Source organism: Corythoichthys intestinalis, chromosome 11, assembly GCF_030265065.1.
Source record: "Corythoichthys intestinalis isolate RoL2023-P3 chromosome 11, ASM3026506v1, whole genome shotgun sequence".
NCBI classification, from domain to species: domain Eukaryota; kingdom Metazoa; phylum Chordata; class Actinopteri; order Syngnathiformes; family Syngnathidae; genus Corythoichthys; species Corythoichthys intestinalis.
In genome coordinates this window covers 46,145,817-46,167,785 of record NC_080405.1, presented here as the reverse complement: position 1 = coordinate 46,167,785, position 21,969 = coordinate 46,145,817, and the positions used below count along the sequence as shown (strand labels likewise).

General features: G+C 38.0%; 1 protein-coding gene across 5 annotated transcripts in view; it reads right to left on the bottom strand.

The window, feature by feature from the left end:
• The window catches only part of LOC130924010 (LIM and calponin homology domains-containing protein 1-like), a 127,131-nt gene that overhangs the window by 48,069 nt on the left and 57,093 nt on the right, over positions 1 to 21,969 (bottom strand). For 4 of the 5 annotated variants that reach the window (XM_057850285.1, XM_057850287.1, XM_057850286.1 and 1 more), the window contains exons 5-8: positions 18,626 to 18,656; positions 15,024 to 15,134; positions 11,626 to 11,824; positions 3,925 to 4,186 (exon numbers count right to left, since the gene is read on the bottom strand). In XM_057850285.1, the coding sequence (XP_057706268.1) occupies positions 3,925 to 4,186; positions 11,626 to 11,824; positions 15,024 to 15,134; positions 18,626 to 18,656 (603 nt within the window). Of the gene's footprint in view, positions 1 to 3,924; positions 4,187 to 11,625; positions 11,825 to 12,093; positions 12,237 to 15,023; positions 15,135 to 18,625; positions 18,657 to 21,969 lie in introns of those variants that run through there. The other variant, XM_057850289.1, reaches the window with a different exon arrangement.

Sequence of the window (21,969 nt, the reverse complement as noted above, 5' to 3'; positions counted from 1 at the left end):
ACCTGCCCACCTTACACACGGCAGTGACTGCATACGCACACGTGAAGAAGCAGCAGAGTGAAGAGGTGGCAGCCTGCACGCAGAGGCGTCACGTCCCATTAGGCAAACCAGGCAACTGCCTAGGGCCCCCAGCCAGCAGGGGCCCCCAGAGGGCCATCACATTTAGCACACACAATTTTACTGCTCTGTCGCAGCGACAAGTGCAACAGTGCCAGTGAAAGCCTTGTGTCCGAGTTCCCTGAAGGGGCCCCTTCACTTGCTCTACACTCCTCCTCCTCCCTTACGTAGTGAGAGTGAGCGGCAATTTGGCTTTTTTTAATTGGCGTGTATCCAAAATGAAGAGAAGTTATCCTTCTGGAAGCAACAAAAGAAAGAAAATAAAAGCAGAAGAGGAAAAAAGGAAGCAAGACAGTGGTGAGTGTACTATGTTACTGTAGTTTTATGTCCTAATCTAGTAGAAGCCGGGCATTTTGAGTGTCCTAAAAAGCGCTCTATGAGACCGAGGCGTTATTATACTTTTATTAAATATGCTATTGCTCCAAGTCCAACTGTCCCCCTTACTTGCACACGCTCGAAGGGCCCCGTGTTGCTTGTTGACTGGGACCCCCGGGGACCCTTGCTACGCCTCTGCCTGCGCACACATTTGTTGCTTGTGAAGCATCCAGAGGCAACGGCTGCATATAACCGCTTTTGTACTGTTTATTGTGCGTTTTCAATTGTGGTCGAATACTTGGGGTGAGTTTTTTTTATTGTTTTTGATGACGTGCGGACGCTAACTGATACATGCTAATCATTTGGTATTGCTGTATGAGCAGATACTTGTAAATGCAAATTTGAATTGCTGTTATTGAAAATGAGACTGATTTAATTTCATTTTATTTTAGTTTCATTCTGCAAGTTTTGATGTAATGAGCAGCTGAAAAAAGTTAGCAAACCACACGAATGTCTGACATTGTCATTTCAGAGTTTAGCTCACTGTCTAGCTAGGACTTCGCTCCGATGTCTTGGCGAGGACAGTACAATGACGTATAATACATGTTTTTGGATATATATATTTTTTTTATTTAGAGGGTGTTTTGAATTATTTAAAACACGGATCCCCAATCACCGGTCCGGGTGGCGCACTTGCTACCAGGCCGCAGAGAAATAATAAATAAATTGTTAAAGACCACAAACTGGCTTGTGCCTCTTGACATATGACAAATCCTAGTAGTATTTGTGTACATCGCTGTCCAATGGTTGGTTGCCATTACCGGGGTGTTTCCATACCTAGCAACCGAGTGTCAGTGAATCTAAACAATAATGTCAGCTGCGACGGCTATGTGCGGCACACCTTAGCAATGGTGGACAGGGTACTTCCGATTGTTCTGCTCAGTTTAGTCAATCGATATAATAATAAAACTGGATAGGAAGTGGTCATTGAAAGCCAATGGCGATAGCGTCTAACATCAATTTTTTTATTATCTACTGTATATGCCCTTGTCCTCGATGATGACATAGGCACATCAGATTTGTTCCTGCAAATAAAAAGCCCACACGTTAGTGAAGATGGCCCAAAAACTTGTCTTTGGACAGCTTTTTACAGGGAAAAACCCACTGAGCCAGAAGAGGAGCTTAAAACCAAGTCCATTCTGCATATTATGTGGCTAAAAGCTAGCAAACAAGGCAACAAAAGCCAATGCACTGAGAGCCTCATACCTCAAGGCGAACCATATAGGTAGTACATTGTCCCTGCACTTACTGTTCGTTTTTTTAGCCCCGGCACATTATTTTATTTTTACTGTAATTTTCTCCCACACATGGCCAGTCCGTGAAAAAAAGACTCATTTCATACGGGTTCGTGGTGCAAAAAAGGTTGGGAACCACTGATTTAAAGGGTTAATTCAGACCTATGTGGAAATCCGGGTTACATCGCCAGCGCAGGAACAAAATTTGTTCGTAAACCAGGGACTACCTGTAGATACAAAAATGTTTGGCGATGTCATTATGGTATTTGTGTTTGACCATGCATGGTATTGTACACTAAAAGGACTAAGTGCAAATCAGTGTTGTAGTGTATACTATATACACCTTTAAATACCTAATGAAAAAAAGCAAGAGGAGGCAGTTCACACTCTTGTTCCTCTTTGGGCTGTGGTGAACTTCTCCACTCTCAAGCTTATTTTTGCCCATAAATCCGCTAGAAAGCTCACAAGGCAGACAGGAAGCAGGGTGGGAGAAAGTGTGCAGCTGTCCGGTACAGGCACCGGGTGTGATCAGGGTTAGTGAAGGAAACAGAGCTCATTTCCTTACATCCTGATGGAGGGTGAGAAGACCGGCTGTGAATGCTCATCTTTCAGTGCCATTAACAGCGCTAGACGTCCAATTCATTTCGACTAGAAGTGTGCAATGTTAGCGTGTCTATACACTGCTGTAATGTACTGTGATGTTGAAATTCTGCACTGTATCTCTTATACTGCTATATCATTTTGTCTTTTCTAATAAGCCAAGAGGACTCCCCACGCAGCCCCACTAGAAAACTACATGGATTTTCTTGATGTGATACAACCGCATGACAAGTGTTACGTCTTGGCAGCAATAACGTACACACACTTCGCAGCCGGCCGCTCAGAATGCACACAGCAGCTCATTTCAAAGGAAACATCCAAGACCTGATTTATACAAGTCAGATCACAGCCGCAGATTGCTTTCCAACTCCCTTGAAATGATGATGACAGACAATCTGTACCATCTGTTTTACAGACAGGGCTGGAGAGAACAAGGGACGGCACGTGGTATTTCAATAAGGGTGCTAATAACAAGCAGTCACCAGTCACGGGGTGGAAAAACATGAAGAATGGATTTGCATCATTGAGAAGTGTGTGTGTGAAATATCGCATTTCCACAAATAGTGACATGGGGCTTTTACTTACTCAACTGCAACCATTTATGTTCAAATGTACGTTGTTTAACGGGTTAAACCACCGAGGCTTTTCATTAGCCCATCTATGAGGTTTTGTGTTGCTTGTTGAGTTAAACTTCTGTTTTATGTTTACGTTTGCAATAAACCAACTGGGAGTGGCAACAAACAACTCCAAGCCTCTTATTTGAAGGATTGTTTCCTGATTGTTCAAAGGGTTTTTTCACACGATTCTATTCAAACTGTAGGAAAAAAATGCATGATATTCTTTCTTTATTGGTAATTAAAAAAACGATGCCATGAAAACCTGACTTCCACATACATAGGCATCATATTTTGGGTCATGTAGGCCTCTATTTTAACATTTTGGTTTACAAGTGGCCTACCAACATGACCCATGTAATATGTGATGAAGGCGTTGTGTTTAACTCTCCATTTGAACCCTAAGGCTGATGTGACAAAGCACTCAGAGAACTTGATTGCGCCGTCCAATGCTTGATTCCATTACAGAAGAACAGTTTAGGGCTAGCTATGGGTGTTTTGACAGATATAAAGAGGAAGGAAAGCCATGGTATGCTACAGCAATGGTGCTATGCCAGCACTAGCATTCATGGCCATTGGCCCTGAATTAACGAAGTAGCCTGCAATGGGGATATTTAAGAGGAATTCCCAATGTAAAGTAGAATTTATTTTTCTTCTTTGTAAATGCAGTGACTTTTTTTATTTAAAAGTTACTTGTTTAGTGTTTTATAGTCAAACTACCTCAGAGAACACGAATGGGGCTTGTGGTATGTGCGGCTCCCTCTACAGGCCACATTTGGTGTGTTGATCTTTGATTAATCAAATGTGTCTGTAAAATCTCTCTATGTAAATATTCCCTCTTAAGACATAAACAGGTGGTTTATAATCTATAAAAGTCAAAGTGTATTGCCCACAATTGCCGTCAATTGTAACGTATGAGTTAAATGCCCTATAAAAAGGTTAAGTAGCTTGACATCACGAACCAGGCTTCGATAAGCACCCACCTGAAAGGTTTTTCTCCCCCTACCGGCGAGGTGAGTGTACTCCAGCTCTTGCGTTCGCCATTTTCCGTGTCACTTTCCTTCTTCTTGCGTAGCGGCGCCGGCACATAGCTGCTCATGTTGCACTTGTTGGGCAGGTACTGGTTGAAGGGCATGGTGTTGCGCGGCTCGCTCATTGAGGTGCGGCGGGCCAACATGTCGTCTTTATGGATGTCCGGGGCCTTGCGGTGCAACGAGCCATCTGACTCAGAGTCACTGCCGCGACCTGTTGGAGGAGATGGAGAAAGGGTAGTCATTTGCAGTGATGAATTTAAATGATGTACTAATTTTTCTGTACTTTAGCTGTTAAACAAGTACAGTACTGTATCATTATCAGACCCGTTAACACACTTCCAATATTTGCAAATCAGTTTAGTTCAGCAAAGCCAAATACAGTGATCCCTCACTACTTCGCGCTTCAAACTTCTCGCCCTCAGTCCATTGCAGATTTTTTTTCAATTAAAAAAAAAAAAAAAGCCGATCGCGCTGTCTCACGCCCGCTCCCTCCCTCCCTCTCACTGCTCTTTGTTCGTCAGAGACTGAACTGGAGTTGCTTAATTAAAGTAAACGATGATTGACAGATGGTTAAGCTTTGATCTGGCCAGAGACTACCTTTAAAGCGCCTCATGCGTCAATCAACGTTTAACTTGTTAAACAGTTGCTGTGGCAAATCATTGTGTGTAATATGGAGGTAGATTTGTGTCTTTATTATTCTATCAAAAAAAAAAAGTCGCTTCGATCAAATAAAAAGTTGCTTCGATCAAAATATATATTTTCAATCGAAGAAAAAGTCACTTCAATAAAAAAAAAATATGTTTGAATGCAAAAATAAATTTTAAACTCAAAAAAATATATTTGAAAACTATTTTTCTTTGATTGATTTTTTTTTTATTTGAGTCAAGTTTTTTTTTTTGATTGAAACAACATTTTTGATTGAAGTCATGCAATTTTGCGTTTGGACCACATTTTGGCTGGGAAATTTGTGTCTTTATTATACAATCAAAAAATAAGTTGCTTCAAACAAAAAAAATATATATTTTCAAAAGAAAAATCACATCAATCAAAAATTTTAAAAAATTCATTCGTAGAAAAAAAGGTTTGAATGTGAAAAAATATTTGAGACTCAGAAATTCGCATTTGAACACTTTATTTTTCATTCAAACTGTTTTCTTTGATTGAAGAAATCCTTTTTGTGTTTGAGCCATATTAGGGGTAGGACATTTGTGTCTAAATCATTCAATCGCAATAAAAGTTGCTTTAATCAAAAAACTATTTTTAATCAAAGAAAAAAATCATTTGCAAAAATATTTTTTTAAATTTGAAATATATTTTTTATTTCATATATATCTTTTTTATTGAAGTGTCACTTTTTTTGAAAAGCAAAAAGTTTTAAACTTTTTTTTTTTTTTTTTAAGTAGAAAGTTTTGAACGCACTTTTTTTTGTTTTTTTAATGGAAAAAGTTTTGAAGGCATTTATTTTAGATTGAATCATTTTGACACAAAGATTCAACTTCAACGCTAGTTTCAGTGTGTTTGAGTGGCAGGTGACTCCGCCAATGGCATAAAAGTATGAAGCAAGAATAATGGCCACCAGGGCTCCATCCAGCCATCGGACTCTGCTGGAGTCCAAGCCGAATATAGGGCACCGACGGGGGTGTGACATCGGCATTTTTATACTTTTATACTTATACTTTTTTCTTGTTTAAAAATAATGCTGTGGGACAGTAACATGTTTAAAACTTATAATTATTATATTTCAAAGTGCTTAAAACATATTTATTAAAATACAGCTATAGATAAAAGTTAATTTAAATGATACATTGAAGAAAAAAGGTAAAAAAAAAAAACATGTCTTGTATGTATCTCTTTCCAATGATAGTTCTGAATAAATACATTGAATGAAAAAAATAATAATTTAAAAATTTAAAAAAAAAAAAAAATCTTTGGGGTGGCGCTACTTCGCAGTTTTTCCACTTATCGCAGCGGGTTCTGGTCCCCATTGACCGCGAAAAACGAGGGATCATTGTAATCTGCTCCTAACAACATTGGTGTAAATCACCAATTTCATGATGACAATGAAAAAAAAAAATGCAAAGTGGCTATAACCTCATTTTACCCTTTTAAACCCAATAAATATGAACATGCTCAAAATAAAGGCCACACAACTCCATTTAATTCGATAAAACAAGACAGCTAAGATTTTATAAGGATATTAAATCATTGCCGTGTCTGTTTGCAAGTCACGTGAAACACATTCTCGCTTGCATCTTCTTAACTCCTAACCAAAGATTATGTTTGGAACTTCTGTCTCAGTCCAGTTTTTACAACATGAAAAGAAACCAAGGTACACCTGGGTTGCCAGCAGGATTTTTCATTCTCCATGTTACATAATAATCCTCAGCATAAACAGGGAGAGGCACGGTGAGGATGTGGTGTTTACCATTCCTGTGGTGTGTATTCATCCCTGAATTTGCACAAGTGCTAAGTAATGGATACCTGCATTACTCAAAGGCTCTGTAAATTCCTCTCCTAAATGTTCAACACATGTCCTGATGGAATCTCAGACCATTAAGCAGAACATTGCAAGTGCCAGTGATGATCAAGTCAATAAAAAGATCACTAACCACTACTTTAACTCTACCCTGTTGGAGAACCTTGGTATTAGGTGACTTAAGCACAATATTTTCAAAAAGTAACATGACATCAGTTGAATTATTCTTGCCGAAAAAAGGCAATACAAGCACAAAGCATCTCATTCATAAACAGCGTATCAAATGACCATATTGAAGATAGAACTCTTCGTCAAATTGAACTGAACTTTTCTATTGGTGCTCTTGATTGCCGTGAGGGTGAGGTTGCTTTACACAGGCCAATTGTGCCAGAGCTTTGGCGCAAAGGTCAAATGAGGGAGAGAAAAAATGGGTCAGCCTACGGCCTCTCATCCAGAATAGGATACACAGGAATAAAAAAAACAGAATACTTACAGTATTTATTCCAGTGTAGTATACTGTACTTAAAATGTATATGGCGGAAAACACAGACTAGACTGAAAAAGCAGTTTCTGCTCTTGCACTCCTCTTTAAAAGATAGTGCTGTGTTCTAAGCCAAAACAACTGTTGTGTTTGATAGAACAATATGTCTATATGCTGCTATAGCAGATTCATGGCGCATGAAGCCCCCGAACTATTTTTAATTTGCCCGTTTTACCCTGAAAACCCCCGTTTACAAACGTCGCGCAACCGTTTTTGTTTCAACCTAGCCATAAAAAGAAGGTAAGTAATTATATTTATTATTCAAAATGTCTGTAATTTTTAGCTTAGAATCATTAATTGATGTCTAATATTTAGTTTAAAAAAAAGAAAACGACTTTAAAAAATTATTCACTCCCATATTTTAAACTTTTAAACAAATTACGTCACAATGAAAAATTCACGGATGTCTACCTCATAACTATTGCTTAATTGTATTTTTTTTTGTTACTGTCGCATTTTCACCGATATGTTAGATGATAAATAATCGATCCAAACAAAGAAAAATTGAAAAATAACGTTTAAAAGGGAAACCTTATGAAAATGAAAATCTCAACCACTCCTTGTTGTCTGCGATTTCTGCATTGCGACCCTTGTTATATCACCATGTTTCACCCATAAAATCCCCTCAAAAATCTGGCTGTGGCCATTCACAGCTGTGTCTTGACACTCGGTAATAAATGCTACATGGAGTTTTTGGATTGAAACAAGGTAAGTACGCGATAATATCTCGTTAAAATCGTGGCGTCTTTAATTCTGCTCTTGTGTGCTCTTGCCTCCAGTTAGGGTTTTACTGTTTAAATTAAAAAAAAAAAAAAAAAATTTAAATGCCCTCCTGTTCAATTTTTTTTCTTCCCCCAGAAAATTGAGATTTTAAGCTTTCCAATGATGTATCACACATGCATATCGGACAATTTTGAAATTTGGCCAAATTGGGGGTCTCAGAGCGGAACTTGAAGTCACCTGAGTGTTTTCCGCCATATACATGTTGACACTGTTCATGTTCAATCCTTGGTTTGAGGTTAGTTGCTCGGTTTAAAGAAATTCAGAATATTTATTATCTCCTCAGGTGTAGTTTTGGCTAAGCAAAGCAAAGAACATGATATGTTGGAAAAATAATTTTGACCCACTATGAAATACTTTACATTCATTTTTGTTGTCTGTTTTATTGCTTTACAATTGATATAACATTTTAAAGGGTAGTTCTTTATTTCATATTTATTGAAAAGTCAATAACATGCAATGACATTTTTCGGCCACCAGGGGAGCACTGCCCCCCTCTCAATCCCTGCATATGACTCAGCGCAATCCTCTCCAGTTGAAACTGATTTGGTGTCTACAACTGTCAATAGCAGTGAATGAGTTAAAGGCTACAAGGAACACAATAATCCAGAAAAATAAAATTATTAAGGTTCAAAGCATTCCAGGAACAACTACATTTAATCTTTCGCGCTTTCAACCTGGTCCCTCATTCATTCTATTGTGGGAGCCAATTGGCTGCTTTCCATTTGAGGTGGGCGCGTAGCGCGTACTAGTCGTCCTGTGATGCGTTGGCGGGGTGGGGGAGGAAGAACACGTTTGAGAAAAGAACTCAGGGTAGGTGTGAAACATTTCTTTTCCCTGACTTGGTGGTTTGTTGATTTACATGCCTACACCCCAGTTTTAAACCCTTGAGCTCAGAACTGTGGGGCAGACATGCTAACCACTCATCCACTGTGCTATACATGCTTGTGTTGTTAAGAGTGAAAGGAAATACTTACCTTATGTAAATCAGCTTTAAAGCAACACTTGGGATTTTTTCAGTTTTGGTCGATTTTAGTGATGCCGGTGGACAAAAGTGGTAGTGTTTTGCCTTAATGAAGACTGAGTTTCCCATGAGGACCAGCGCTGCGTTTCCTATCAGGACCAGCGTACACCCGTACAGTGTCTTAAAATCATCAATCAATCAAAAACGTACACCCCTACAGTGTCGTAAAATCATCGATCAATCAAAAATGAATCTCCCGGTCGCCTGCAGATGGATTAAACAACATTTCTGTTTCCAACGACTGTGTGAAGGATGAATAGTATTAAGGTAATGAATAGGGGTGCACGATATCCATTTTTTTAAAACCGATACCGATATCGATAACTTCCTCCTCCTCAAGGCCGATACCGATTCGATAACTGATTATATATATATAATTTTTAAATGTATATTCACATGTTTTTTTTGAACACGTGTAGGCCAAAAATACTTGTGGTGGATTCAGCATACACTTGCCTTTGACCTAACCAGAATTTTCATGATGACATGAACATTATCATAATGAACAAAACAAAGACAAGAACAGTTTGGACTTCATATTAAGTGCCCATATTTATTTGTTAAAATATATACAATTTGAGTCAATCACAATCAATTAGTCAGCATCATTGAGAATGTGTTCCCCTGAACAATGAGCACTGAACTAAAACATAAACCCAACACATATTGTGCTTTGTCAGCAAATATAATATTTGGTGCGAGAGGAGACTTTTGCGGTCTTGGTCCATTAAACAACTCAAACGCACACATTCAAATCCACCGACACCGTGCCAAAAAAATTATATATTATCGGGCCTCTTAATAATGTTATTGGATTTATTGTGATGACGTCATAATTCCTATCATCGGACCGATAATTACCGTGCACCTCTAGTAATGAATTAAGTTGTGGCTAAACAATAGCATATGATGGTTAGCAACAGTGTGGCTTAGTGAGGCTAACCCCTCCACCCCAAAAAGAGAGGCGTCACGCCAGTGAGTGAAAGCCGGGTCAATGTTTATTCTGTATATCCTGGTAGCCTGCCTTTTTTCCCCCCCTTCTCGGACAAAACTTTTAGTCTCTTTTGTTTCTCTGCCATCTTTGCAGAATTCGGGCCAAAGCATTCGCATCGACTTCCGTCCTAAAAATAAATAGCGAAAGTGAGGCGTGACGTAAGCCGTAAAGCAGTCAACACATTTGTGTATTTTTTTTTTGTGTGGCAGGGTTTCGGACAAAACTTTTTGTCTCTTTTGTTGCTCTGCCATCTTTGCAGAATTTGTGCCAAAGCATTCGCATCAACTTCCGTCTTTATAATAAATGGGGAAAGTAGGGAGTGACGTATGCCGTAAAGCAGTCAGCACATTTGTATATTTTTTTGTGCGGCAAGGTTTCTGCCACCCTTCTCAAAGTTAATTAGTGTGGGTGAAAGCGATACAGACCCCTTCAAGATATAAAAGAGGTGTCATTCAAATACTTGTCAGTCGACATATTATCACAAAATGTTATGAAAATATTTGACAAAGGTTGAAAAGTTACCTAGTAAAACAGAATTGGAAAAAAAAAAAAAAACTTTCACATGAATCAAAAGGACTTTGATTGAGCTGGGCGTTGTCCTGCAATAACATTCGAAATAGAACAACGGGCCTCACAATGGCAAGACCAGATATAAAAGCACAATGGGCCTTCATTCATCTGCAAGAGGTCCCGTATTTGTGTTCCCTTCAAAAGAGTTGGTGTACTATTACTTAAAAGCAAGACTGGGAATAAGTCCTATACTTGCAAGGTAAGTGAATGTTTCATGTAAAAAAATGTCAGGTCACTTTCAAGTGCAACTGAAATCAAGTCGGGTCACCTCAACAGAAAGTCTGGTCAAGTTCAGTCTTGTTATGAGGTTTAAATAACCTTGTCGAGTTTTTTTGTTTTGTTTTTTTTGAGACCTCTTCTTTTGGGGAGGACACTAACTGAAAGTGCTACTCAGGCGGGTAAATTTTAGGGATGTAAAGTAGTGCTGCAACGGTTAATTGATTAACTAGAGTAATTCGATTAGAAAAATGCTTCGAATCAAATTTAGCTGCTTTGAGTATTTGTTTAATTAGAGTAGTGTTGTAATGGTTTGTTTTGAAAGTGTTTGCATTCTGTTTCATCGATTTGGGTGGATACACTGTCTACTAGTGTCAACAGTGATTATGGCATAACTCATTTAACATGGCTGAATCCAGCTGCTCCCTGTTAAGACCAACAAAAGGTAGGTTTTTGTTTTAGCTAATGTTTTTTTTAATGCATTCGTAATTCGGTTTATGGGTATATTTAACCGTTTTTTTTTTTTGTGGGAATATGTGTTTGACCGATTTGTTAAGAGCATTGTGAAAAAAACGTTAGCATTTTACAGCAATTAAGCTAGCTGACTTTTGCTATGCAAGTTAGCCAATTGTTCTTTTATTGTACTTAGATCCTAATTTATTTATTTATTTATTTTTATTTAATTTATTTTTAAAAGAAGGTGCATTTCTGCATAGTTTAAAGAAACACTCAGGAATTTTATTTTGTATTCGCATTAATGCTCTTTTGAATGTGCAATCTCAGCAAGCTTTTGTTTTACATCTCCTAAAATTTATTCTGCAATATATTAAATGTTCCTAATCCGATTACTCAATTATTCGAACTATTGAGTTCATAGATTAATCGACTACTAAAATAATCGATAGCTGCAACCCTAATGTAAACACACATTCGTTCATTTGCCCTTCGCCCCCAATCAAAATGAATTGGACATCCAGCGCCATCAATGGCAGTCAATGAGTGACTCAACTAACCACCTCGGTTAAAATACATTAATAAAGGGTCCATACCATCACTGCTGCTGCGGAGCACCAGGACATCCGGCGACGGTGTCTGTTGAGAACGCGAACCAAACGAGTCCAGGCTGTCGAAAGAATCCTCGCGGCAATGCCGGGGCGGGGAAAGCGAATCGCTGCGCTCTGAGTCCCAGCAATCGACGTAGCCGCTGTCCCGGATGCTGCGTTGGGGGCTCTCTGCCTCTTCTGGCTCCTAAAATGATGGCGTACAAAGGGAACAGATCATTTAACACGGGCACAGAAAATTACACACACACACACACAAGAAAAAAACACCCCAATTTTGGTGTAATTGTTAATTTCCTGTCTTGCAGTCAAAAGAGCTGTTAATCAATTACAATTTCTGATGAGAACTGATAGAATGCAAACAAGCCAAGAAAATGGGAAAACATATATAAGGAGCACAATCACATAATATCAATATGGATTTCTACCTGATGCTGATGAAATAGACAAAATTACCTGGCTGAGCATCATTTCTAGATAGAATAAAGAAAAGGCTAGAAGGTCTCTCTGTAACCACGTCGTCTCCAAAATGTACACGCAAGCTCTAATTTAATCTTCAAACTTGCATTCTAAAACCTGGCCGGCTCCTCCCTTTCGTCTTGTCGGTGTTTAAAAAATGTTTTGAGTTGCTAATGGATGGTGGGGAAAGGCCTTTCCTGTCTCGAGAAATAAGGGGGGGGGGGGGGGGGGGGGGGTTGTCTTTTCCTTTTTGTTGCATAACCACAGTCCTGTGTTGATAAAGCCCGCCACTAACGTAATTGAAAAAGTCCATCAGGGAAGTCTTGTCATTTTATGCTGTTAGTTATAACTAGGGCTGTCAAAATTATCGCGTTAACGCGCGGTAATTAATTTTTTAAATTAATCACGTTAAAATATTTGACGCAATTAACGCACATGTCCCGCTCAGACAGTATTCTGCCTTTTGAGAAGTTTGACAGCAAGGCTTTTTGTGCTGTCTAACAGCGAACTCTTGTGGTCGCTTTGCGACATGGTTTATTGTTGTGCTTATATGATCCTTGGACAACATTTGTCCGTAAGTATGGTTGTTGTAAATAATGTACATATTATGTTAGTAAGCGAAATGTTATATTTTTTGTATGAGACGCTTTTTGTTTATGTTTTGTGAACCTGCATAGCGTGCTAAGCTAACGTTGTTGCTAATGCAATGCTTGTGTACTTTTTTTTTGTAGTTTTACGACGGTCTAAAGGGGACAATGGTTTGAGGCCATTTTATTAATAAAGCAGATGAAAAAGAAAGAAGTCTGATTATTATGGCGTCGTTCACTAGCTGTCTAGCTTTGGAAAAAGTAGACGCTTCGGAGTGAGGACAGCATAGACAGATTTAAATGACAGTAGAGTGAAATGCCCACTACAGTCCTTATGTACCGTATGTTGAATGTATATATCCATCTTGTGTCTTATCTTTCCATTCCAACAATTTATTTTACAGAATATATATATAATTTACAGAAAAATATGGCATATTTCATAAATGGTTTGAATTGTGATTAATTGCGATTAATTACGATTAATTAATTTTTAAGCTGTAATTAACTCGATTAAAAATTTTAATCGTTTGACAGCCCTAGTTATAACTCAAGCTGATTCAACAACCTAAAGTAATATTAATAGGATTTTAGAGACATATACATTTTTTGCAGGATTTTATACAGTTCCTAGTTTTTTTTGTAATGCAACTTTATAATATCCCTGAATCAGCCTATTTTAAAGTGCCAGTCCTAGAAAAATTAGCCAATATTCACATTATCGTCCTCTATTGCTTGTTGTGACAATGACTATAGTACGGAAATCGTGCTGAAGGACTAAAAGTTGAAAGAAATGGAATACTCGCTACTAGAGATGCCCGATCGATCGGGTCCGATCACGTCATTTTCAAAGTATCGGAATCGGCAAAAAAATATCGGCCATGCCTTTTTTAAATATATATATATATATATATTTATATATATATATTTAATTAAATCGTTTTCTAATAGTATTTAACATTACAGATATAATATGTTACAATCATCCAGAATCTTTAGTTTAGGCTCAAGGTAAGGTTATCAAATTTATCCCGCGGTAACGGCGGTAAATTTTTTTTTTTCTTTTAATGTATCACGTTAAAATATTTAACGCAATTAATGCATGCACTGCACAACCAACTCACGCATTGTCGCGCTCAACCTGTAATGGCGCTGTTTTACCTATATAGAGAGCTAAAAGGCAGCGTAAAATGAGTAGAGTGAATTTTGGCAGCCTTTGGAGCCTTTTTTTAATTGACTTAAGCCTTACAATCCCTCTCCCTACGATTAGAAATAACATGGGTAGCAATGTGGGGAAGCAAAGTAGCAATCGATCTTTTTCTCAACACCATATGTTATTTCCCAACGCAGAGAAGATATATCAATTGGTAGCACTACGCACAGTCATGGTTCCACTTCCCATCATGCATTGGGCATGGCAACAGTATCATTTACTGAAAGCTCAACAAATACACTAGATGGCAATATTTAGTCACATTTGTCCTTTAAGAATTACAAGTCTTTCTATCTGTGGATCCCTCTCACAGAAAGAATGTTAATAATGTAAATGCCATCTTGAGGATTTATTGTCATAATAAACAAATATAGTACTTGTGTACTGTATGTTGAATGTATATATTATTCCGAGTTTTATTCATTTTTTTCTTAATGCATTGCCAAAATGTATATGATCGGGAAAAATTATCGGGAATGATTGGAATTGAATTGGGAGCAAAAAAAAAAAAAGCAATCGGATCGGCAGATACTCAAACTAAAACGATCGGGATCGGATCGGGAGCAAAAAAACATGATCGGAACAACCCTACTCGCTACTTCACGCTTCAAACTTCGCGTCCTCAGTCCATCGCAGATTTTTTTCAATTAAAAAAAAAATAAATACACATGAGTTGTTAGAGCCGATCGCTCGTCTCACTCTCGCGCCCTCCCTCTCCCTGCTCTTTGTTCGCCAGGCACTGCGGCTCTGCACTGGAGTTGCTCATTAAAGGTAATGATGTTGACAGATATTTGCGTTTGATCTTGCCAGAGTCACGGACTTCAAAAGCGCCGCATGCGTCAATCATCATTTAACTTGTTAAACAGTTGCTGTGGCAACTCATTGTGTGTAACTAGACTAAATTTGTATGATTTTATCGACCTGAAACACTGGATTGAACCCAGGTTAACAACCACTGTATTATTTAGACTGAGGACGAAGCTAGAGGTTAAAAAGTAAAATTGCCAATCAACTATTGGAAAAACATGACAGTGTTAGTGATTAAGTTTTTTGTGAGTTGATAACGCTGACCCTATTTTCCATAACATGTCTCTTTGCAATGAGATAGGTAAGATGGAAGTGGAAACCTTTCGCATCTGTGACAGGAGGCCCTCAAACTCCCTCAGGTCCAATGTGGGCCCGTTGTAGGAAATACAGCTATTGGCAGCCCGACCCAGCCAGTAGATGGTAATTAGAACCTGAAAACACAGTCAGATGTAAATGAATTCAATGTAAATAAATCTATTGATTGTACAGTAATACACAGGGGATAGGGATAAAATCCAAGTAGGGAAAAACAGTGACTAATTGAAGCCAGCCTATAAATACTTATAATAATAAGTTCATATCGAAAATAAATTTGGGGTGTTTGACTTTCAGGGTTCCAATGTATGTGTGGTAAATACTGTGCTGAATCTGGCGAGAGTAAAAGCTGAACATGAGCAAAGAAGCATGCAGAAAATACAGTTAAAACAAATCCAGTATGGCGTATTGAGCTTGCTGTCACGCTGCTTGTTTGTTTCTGCTTGTCAAAGTAACACTGACTTGAGCAGTATGTTCTGTCAGCCGCAGAACCCCCGCTGCTCCTGGCAAAATTCCAACACGAGCACAGTTGTGCGTGTGTTAGACTGCAGGTCATACTGCTTGTTTGTCGATGTAGATGTATTGAAAGCAAAAACAGCAGTAAGACGTGAAAACCTGTTTTCAGTTACACGGCAAGAAATGTCATCAAATACTGCATTTAGTGTTGCACCGATACTAGTATTGGTAAGGATCCGGTACTTTCCAAGATGATAGAAGTCCAATCGTGTAGCGTCAAATCATTCGTCTGCTGTGAATTGAAATGATTAAATTACTCGTAGACTTCCAATACATTTGAAGTGGGAGGATGGCAGCGAATGAACATTCGTTCATTCACTGCCGTCCCTCCCACTTCAAATGGATTGGACGTCTAGCACCGTCAATGTCAGACAATGAGTTAAATGGTCAGTGGTTTTAATAACGGCGTTAGAGTATAACGGCGTTACTAATGGCATTATTTTTTTTCAGTAAAGAGTAATCTAATTAATTACTTTCCTCATCTTTGCAACGCCGTTACCGTTACTGAGGATGTAAAGGTGTGCGTTACCACGTTGGTTGAATGACGCGAGGAAAGTCTGACAGACACGGACTTACGGAGAGACGAGAGAGCAGAGCGAGAGTGGGGAGGAGGTAAGTGAGAGGTAAGAGAGTTGTGATGCTGTTGCAAACGCGATGCTAGGTGGCTCCAATAATACCTGACTGTAGCCGATAGCCTACAAACTACGCCCACGTGATGTTACGGTAGATCTCACATGTATATAGAACTAGATGCGAAATCTTAAAGCAATAGACTTCTCTGGAAGGCTCTGTTGTAGAGAACCTTCCTCGCGAACCTAAGTAACTTTTTTCGTTAAATACTCCTAAATCGGCAAAATCTCAGCTTGAAACTATCTATAAATGATGAAACAGTTTTAAAACTTTCACATGTCAAAAGTAGACGGAAGGGAACTTATGCAATAACTGGAGCAATTTTAACAACTTTAGTGGTTGATTCACAACATTAAATGGCTTCTAAACATAGCAAATGTTACTATCTAGTTATCACAATATCCGCAATACCCCTTTGTCTAGTTAAGTTTAGGTAAGGAATTGGGCATGGGCCAACTGTCTCAAAAACCCTCTGAACTTCACAGTCTGACCTGTTTTTTTTTTGTTTTTTTTTTTAATGAAAAAAATAAATAAATAAAAAATACCAAGTAACTAATTACTCTTACATTCAGGTAACTGAGTTACTAACACAATTACTTTTTGGGAAAAGTAATTTGTAACTGTGATTAATTAGTTTTTTAAAGTAAGATTAACAACACTGTAAATGGTGTCTGACCAAGTAATGTAGGAATTTTACTTTGCAATTCAATCTTTAAAAAAACATGGTATTGCTCGATGCCACATAACCCGGTGTTGGAATTGGGAGCCAAAAAAAGGTCTCCGTGCAACACTAACTGCAATATAATTTTTAAACTGGTGCTAATCATTTGATTTAAAAAAAAAAAAAAAAAAAAAAAAAATGGATGAAATGTGGAGGTAAATACCGTATTGGCCCAAATATAAGACAGCCCTGATTATAAGCCCACCCCCTCTTTTTCAAGACTCAAATTTGAAAAAAAGACTTTTTGAACACCAAATTAATCTTTATACAGAAAATAACTACAGTACATCCGAAACAAATGATTATTACAATAAATTTGAGAGAAAAAAGCATGTGTTTTGCCTCATTCAAATCTTAATATCTGAACATTTAAATATGTAAACTAAAGTGCAATCACATTCGTAAATGAATGGCTTCTAGTTTTTGAAATGTAAATAAACCAATCTATTGTGATAAAACGACAACATTGCAATAACTGCATTAACCATCAATGTGAAGTCTAACTGTAACTGTAGTCTCGAAACAAATCTGAATAAGGAAAAAAATTGCAATAAAATAATGCAAACTGGTTAAACTAAAAAGAGTACCTGAGATCTGTCATGACAGAACACCGCTTCAATGATATCTGGCGCCATCTAGCGTTGTGAATGGGGAGAGTAGCTGATCTGGCATGACAGAACATCGCTTCAATGATATCTGGCGCCATCTAGCGTCGTGCATGGGTATAATGTCTAGACTGCGAATATAAGACGACCCCCTCTTTTTCAGTGTTATTTCAATGCAAAAAAACACTGTCTCATATTCCGGCCAATACGGTACTTGGATTAGAAATAATCCAGGGTTTCTATAATAGATTGTATGAATTAACGCTAACTGTAGAAGAAGACAAGAGGACAAAGACCAGAAAAGAGCATAAAGAAAATGGTAAAGATTATTTAGACGAAAAAGAAGATGGAAAATATCAAATGTAACAAAGAAAATGATTTAAAAAAGTAAAATGATGAGAAAAAGGAGAGCGATGACAGTAAAGGAGACAACGATTTCACAAATATGATGAAAAAATACAACGAAGTTCAACTGAACTTTGAGTCCCGTGTTGTTATGTGACAAAAATAAAGACTAAGCCACGCTTAGCTCTCTTATCGAAGTCATCACAGCGTACTGCGCTGTTGACATGGAGACAGAAATGTAGCTCTGCTAAAGATAGAGCTTTGTGTAATTGTGTTCTTTTTTGCACTCTCAAAGACTTGGTGGCTCACACTACCTTAGGTTTTACATTGTTTTATGTTTTGTTCTAAATCATTGCACAAATGGCTGCCAATAAGTCAGCTTGCGTCCCGGAGCTTGTCTTATTTTCAGCAGCAGCGTTCCTGTCTCCTTTTCAAGGTTGGAACAATGTCTCGCTCTTGTCGTGTTTGTGCAGGCGCTCTGCGCTAAACACGTCTTTGGGAGAAGGAAGCAGACCTCATTTTGTATTGACAAAAGCAAAAGGAGCAGGATCGCAAACAACGTGTTTACCTTCCGCTAACCCCTTGAGTAATTACCACTGGTTTTAATGTTAAGCCAGTGTTTTTTTCGTTTAAAAGCAACATTTCTGGCAGGTTTTTTACCTTTATCACTGCAAATGTTAATTTTTTTTCCCATTGTGTATAAAACTAAGAAAGAAATCAGGAAACAGATTTACACTGCCAGTAATACTAACAGGAAAGAGACATCTCACACTCAAAGGAGGTCACTTACATTTTTGAGCTTTCGGGTGCAATCGCTTCGCCTGTGGAGAATCACAAGCACACACAGAGGGACAGAATGAGAGGATGACTTCATATGTAATAAATTATATCTGGCATAAGAAGGATCAAAAGTTTCAGCCGCCCACATGAATCGACAATAACTGACAAAGAAACTGCCTGTTCAGCGATTTAATATTTCCCACAAAACTTGTGGAGCGACATGGCGTAACATTGTCACTCGTCTATCCTTGGGCCATTATTACATTACAATAATCCGCTTACTAAATAAAATACAAATATCTGATCCGTGAGTAAAGGAAAGGAACATGTGCTTTGCACTTTCAAAGACGTTTAAAAGACTGGGTTTAAGGAAAAAGTATCGTTTTTAGGATACGTAATTAGTCTGAAATATCAACAAATCTTAGCTGTCTTTTACATTCCTAACCATAAAAAGGAACAAATTCTGCAGCAGGATGGTGCTCCATCGCATACTTCAATCTCTACCTCAAAGTTCCTCAAGGCAAAGAAGATCATGATCCTCCAGGACTAGCCAGCCCAGTTACCAGACATGAACATCATTGAGCATGTCTGGGGTAGGATGAAAGAGGAAGCATGGAAGACGAAACCCAAGAATGTTGATGAACTCTGAGAGGCATGCAAGACTTTTTTTTTTTTTTAATGTTCCTGATGACTTCATCAATCCATTGTATGAATCCTTGCCGAAGCCCATGGAAGTCTTACAAAATATTAAATTTGGATCTCACAACACCACTACTTAATTCGCTTATATTATGTAACCTATTTTTGTATTTGAAGTACATTTTTTGTTCAATTTTCACTCTACTTAAAGTAGGCGACAAAACGTTTGTCTTGCCAAAATTTGACCTTTATGTCTTCATTAAATGATAAATCTTTTTACAGGGAAACAAATATATTTTTGTAAATTCAACATCATTTGGGAGGGTCTCGGCTTTCATATGAGCCATTTCTGAAACCAATTGAATAATTAATTGTTTCTAAAAATGGATAAGTGACAAGACTTTAGTCAGGGACTGTATAAGCCGCACTGGACTATAAGCCGCAGCTGCCCTCACTGTTTTATGGGATATTTGCACCGGTAACACTTTATTTAACAGGGGTATCATATTACTGTCATGAAACCAAATGAACCACCATTTGAACCACTTGGCCGCAAAGCTTCATTGCTTCAAGAAGCTTCATTTCTTGCTGCCACCTGCTGTCAACACTGTTGTTGTCCAACATGCCTACTAGCATGCATTGCAGCGCTACAGATGTAAATATCAAAATTCATGTTCTGTACTAATTATGTCTTCAGTTACTGTTCCATTTGTTTCATTAATTGCTAGTTATGGTATTTGGTAACACTTTATTTGACAGTGGTGCCACAAGACTGTCATAAGACAACCATAATTATGACATGACACTGTTATGAGCATTAATTAATGCTTACCGGGAAATTATCTCACTTTTGATTGGATGTAAAAGATCCAAGCTGGACATAAATGGAATCAGTGACATAATTTGCTAGATGACACTTAATGACATCTGTCATAAGCATTCAGTAATGCCCATGATTGTGTCATGTCATAATTATAATGGTCTTATGACAGTCTTATGACATATCATATGACTGTCATAAAAGCAAATGAACCACCATTTGAACCACTTTGCTGCAAAGCTGCATTGCTTCAAGAAACTTCATTTCTTTCTGCCACCAGCTGTCAACACTGTTGTTGTCCAACATGCCTCCTGGCATTCAATGCAGCGCTACAGATGTAAATGATCATGTTCTGTACTAATTATGTCTTCAGTTACTGTTCCATTTGTTTCATTAATTTCTAGTTATGGTATTTGGTAACACTTTATTTGACAGTGGCGCCATAAGAGTGTCATAAGACAATCATAATTATGACATGACATTGTCATGAGCATTAATGAATGCTTACCGGGAAATTATCTCACTTTTGATTGGATGTAAAAGATCCAAGCTGGACATAAATGGAATCAGTGACATAATTTGCTAGATGACACTTAATGACATCTGTCATAAGCATTCAGTAATGCCCATGATTGTGTCATGTCATAATTATAATGGACTTATGACAGTCTTATGACACTGCTGTCAAATAAAGTTACCTATTAACCCAAATGAATCAACAAATAGGCCACACTGGACAATAAGCTGCAGGATTCAAAATGAAGGAAAGAAGTAGTGGCTTATAGTAAAAAAAAAAAATACCGTAATCAAGGAGAGTGGGCGAGGTTGTGAACAGAAACAGGAGGAACGGGAATAAAAATCAACAGTGAGCTTTATCATCCCTCCCTGCAGTTTATCTCTACTTATCCGCTGATTACATTCATTTTGCCTTTAAACAATCAAACGGGCCGGACAATGCTTTCCAGAAATGATAAAGAATCATAACAGGATCATTCTGTACTAAGATGACCTTGGCATGAGTTTGGCGAATGATGTGTGATTGGTTGGGAAAAAAAACGTAAGAGGAGAGCAAAGGTCATCTTAGCTTCTCATCCCTTACCATGGAGAGGAACAAAGTGCTCTAAGTACTCTCGTAGGCAAATGATCAAGGGTGTGACGATGTATCGATTTCACCAAGAATCGATAGCTCTTAAAAAGGGGTTATAGTTTAATAAACGAATATTTGCAAGCAAAACGTTTCTGATAACTAGGTAGTTTTAATTATCATTTAAAGCTTATTGATTTTTCAGTGATGAGGACTGGCTAAATCAGGTTAAAGGTTTACCCGCATAAAAATTTAGTTGTGCCTAAATACAGGTAGTCCACGGGTTACGCACGACTTCCAGTCCTACGCTGGCGGCGTAACCCGAATTTCTGTGTGAGTTGGAATTAACCCTTTAAGTACCTCTAAATACCCTCTAAATCTCAAAAATGCCTATCCAAAAACATATACGTCATTGCACTGTCCTCGCCAAGACGTTTGAGCTAAGTCTTAGCTATACAACAGAGCTAAACTGCAATCTTTCTTTCTTTCCATCACACTCAGCTGAGCGACTTTTTTGTGCGAGCAAATGCAGTCTTCCTCGTGTGTGCGCCCGCCGTTCTTAGTGTACGCACATACGTTCTTCTTCATGTGTACATGTGCTCTTACTCACGCGCGTACTACCTGCTCTAAGCTTCTTGCGCAAAAATAAAAGCATGCATCACAAAACAAAAGTCAACATTATAGTCAAATACATGTTTCGCCAAAGGGCAGAAAGGTCATCTTAATAAAGCCAAAAATAAGATACTGTGAGGTACAATAAGGTACTGTTTACGTTACTAAAAGAAAAAAAAAAAGTGACTGCAAAGTCGAA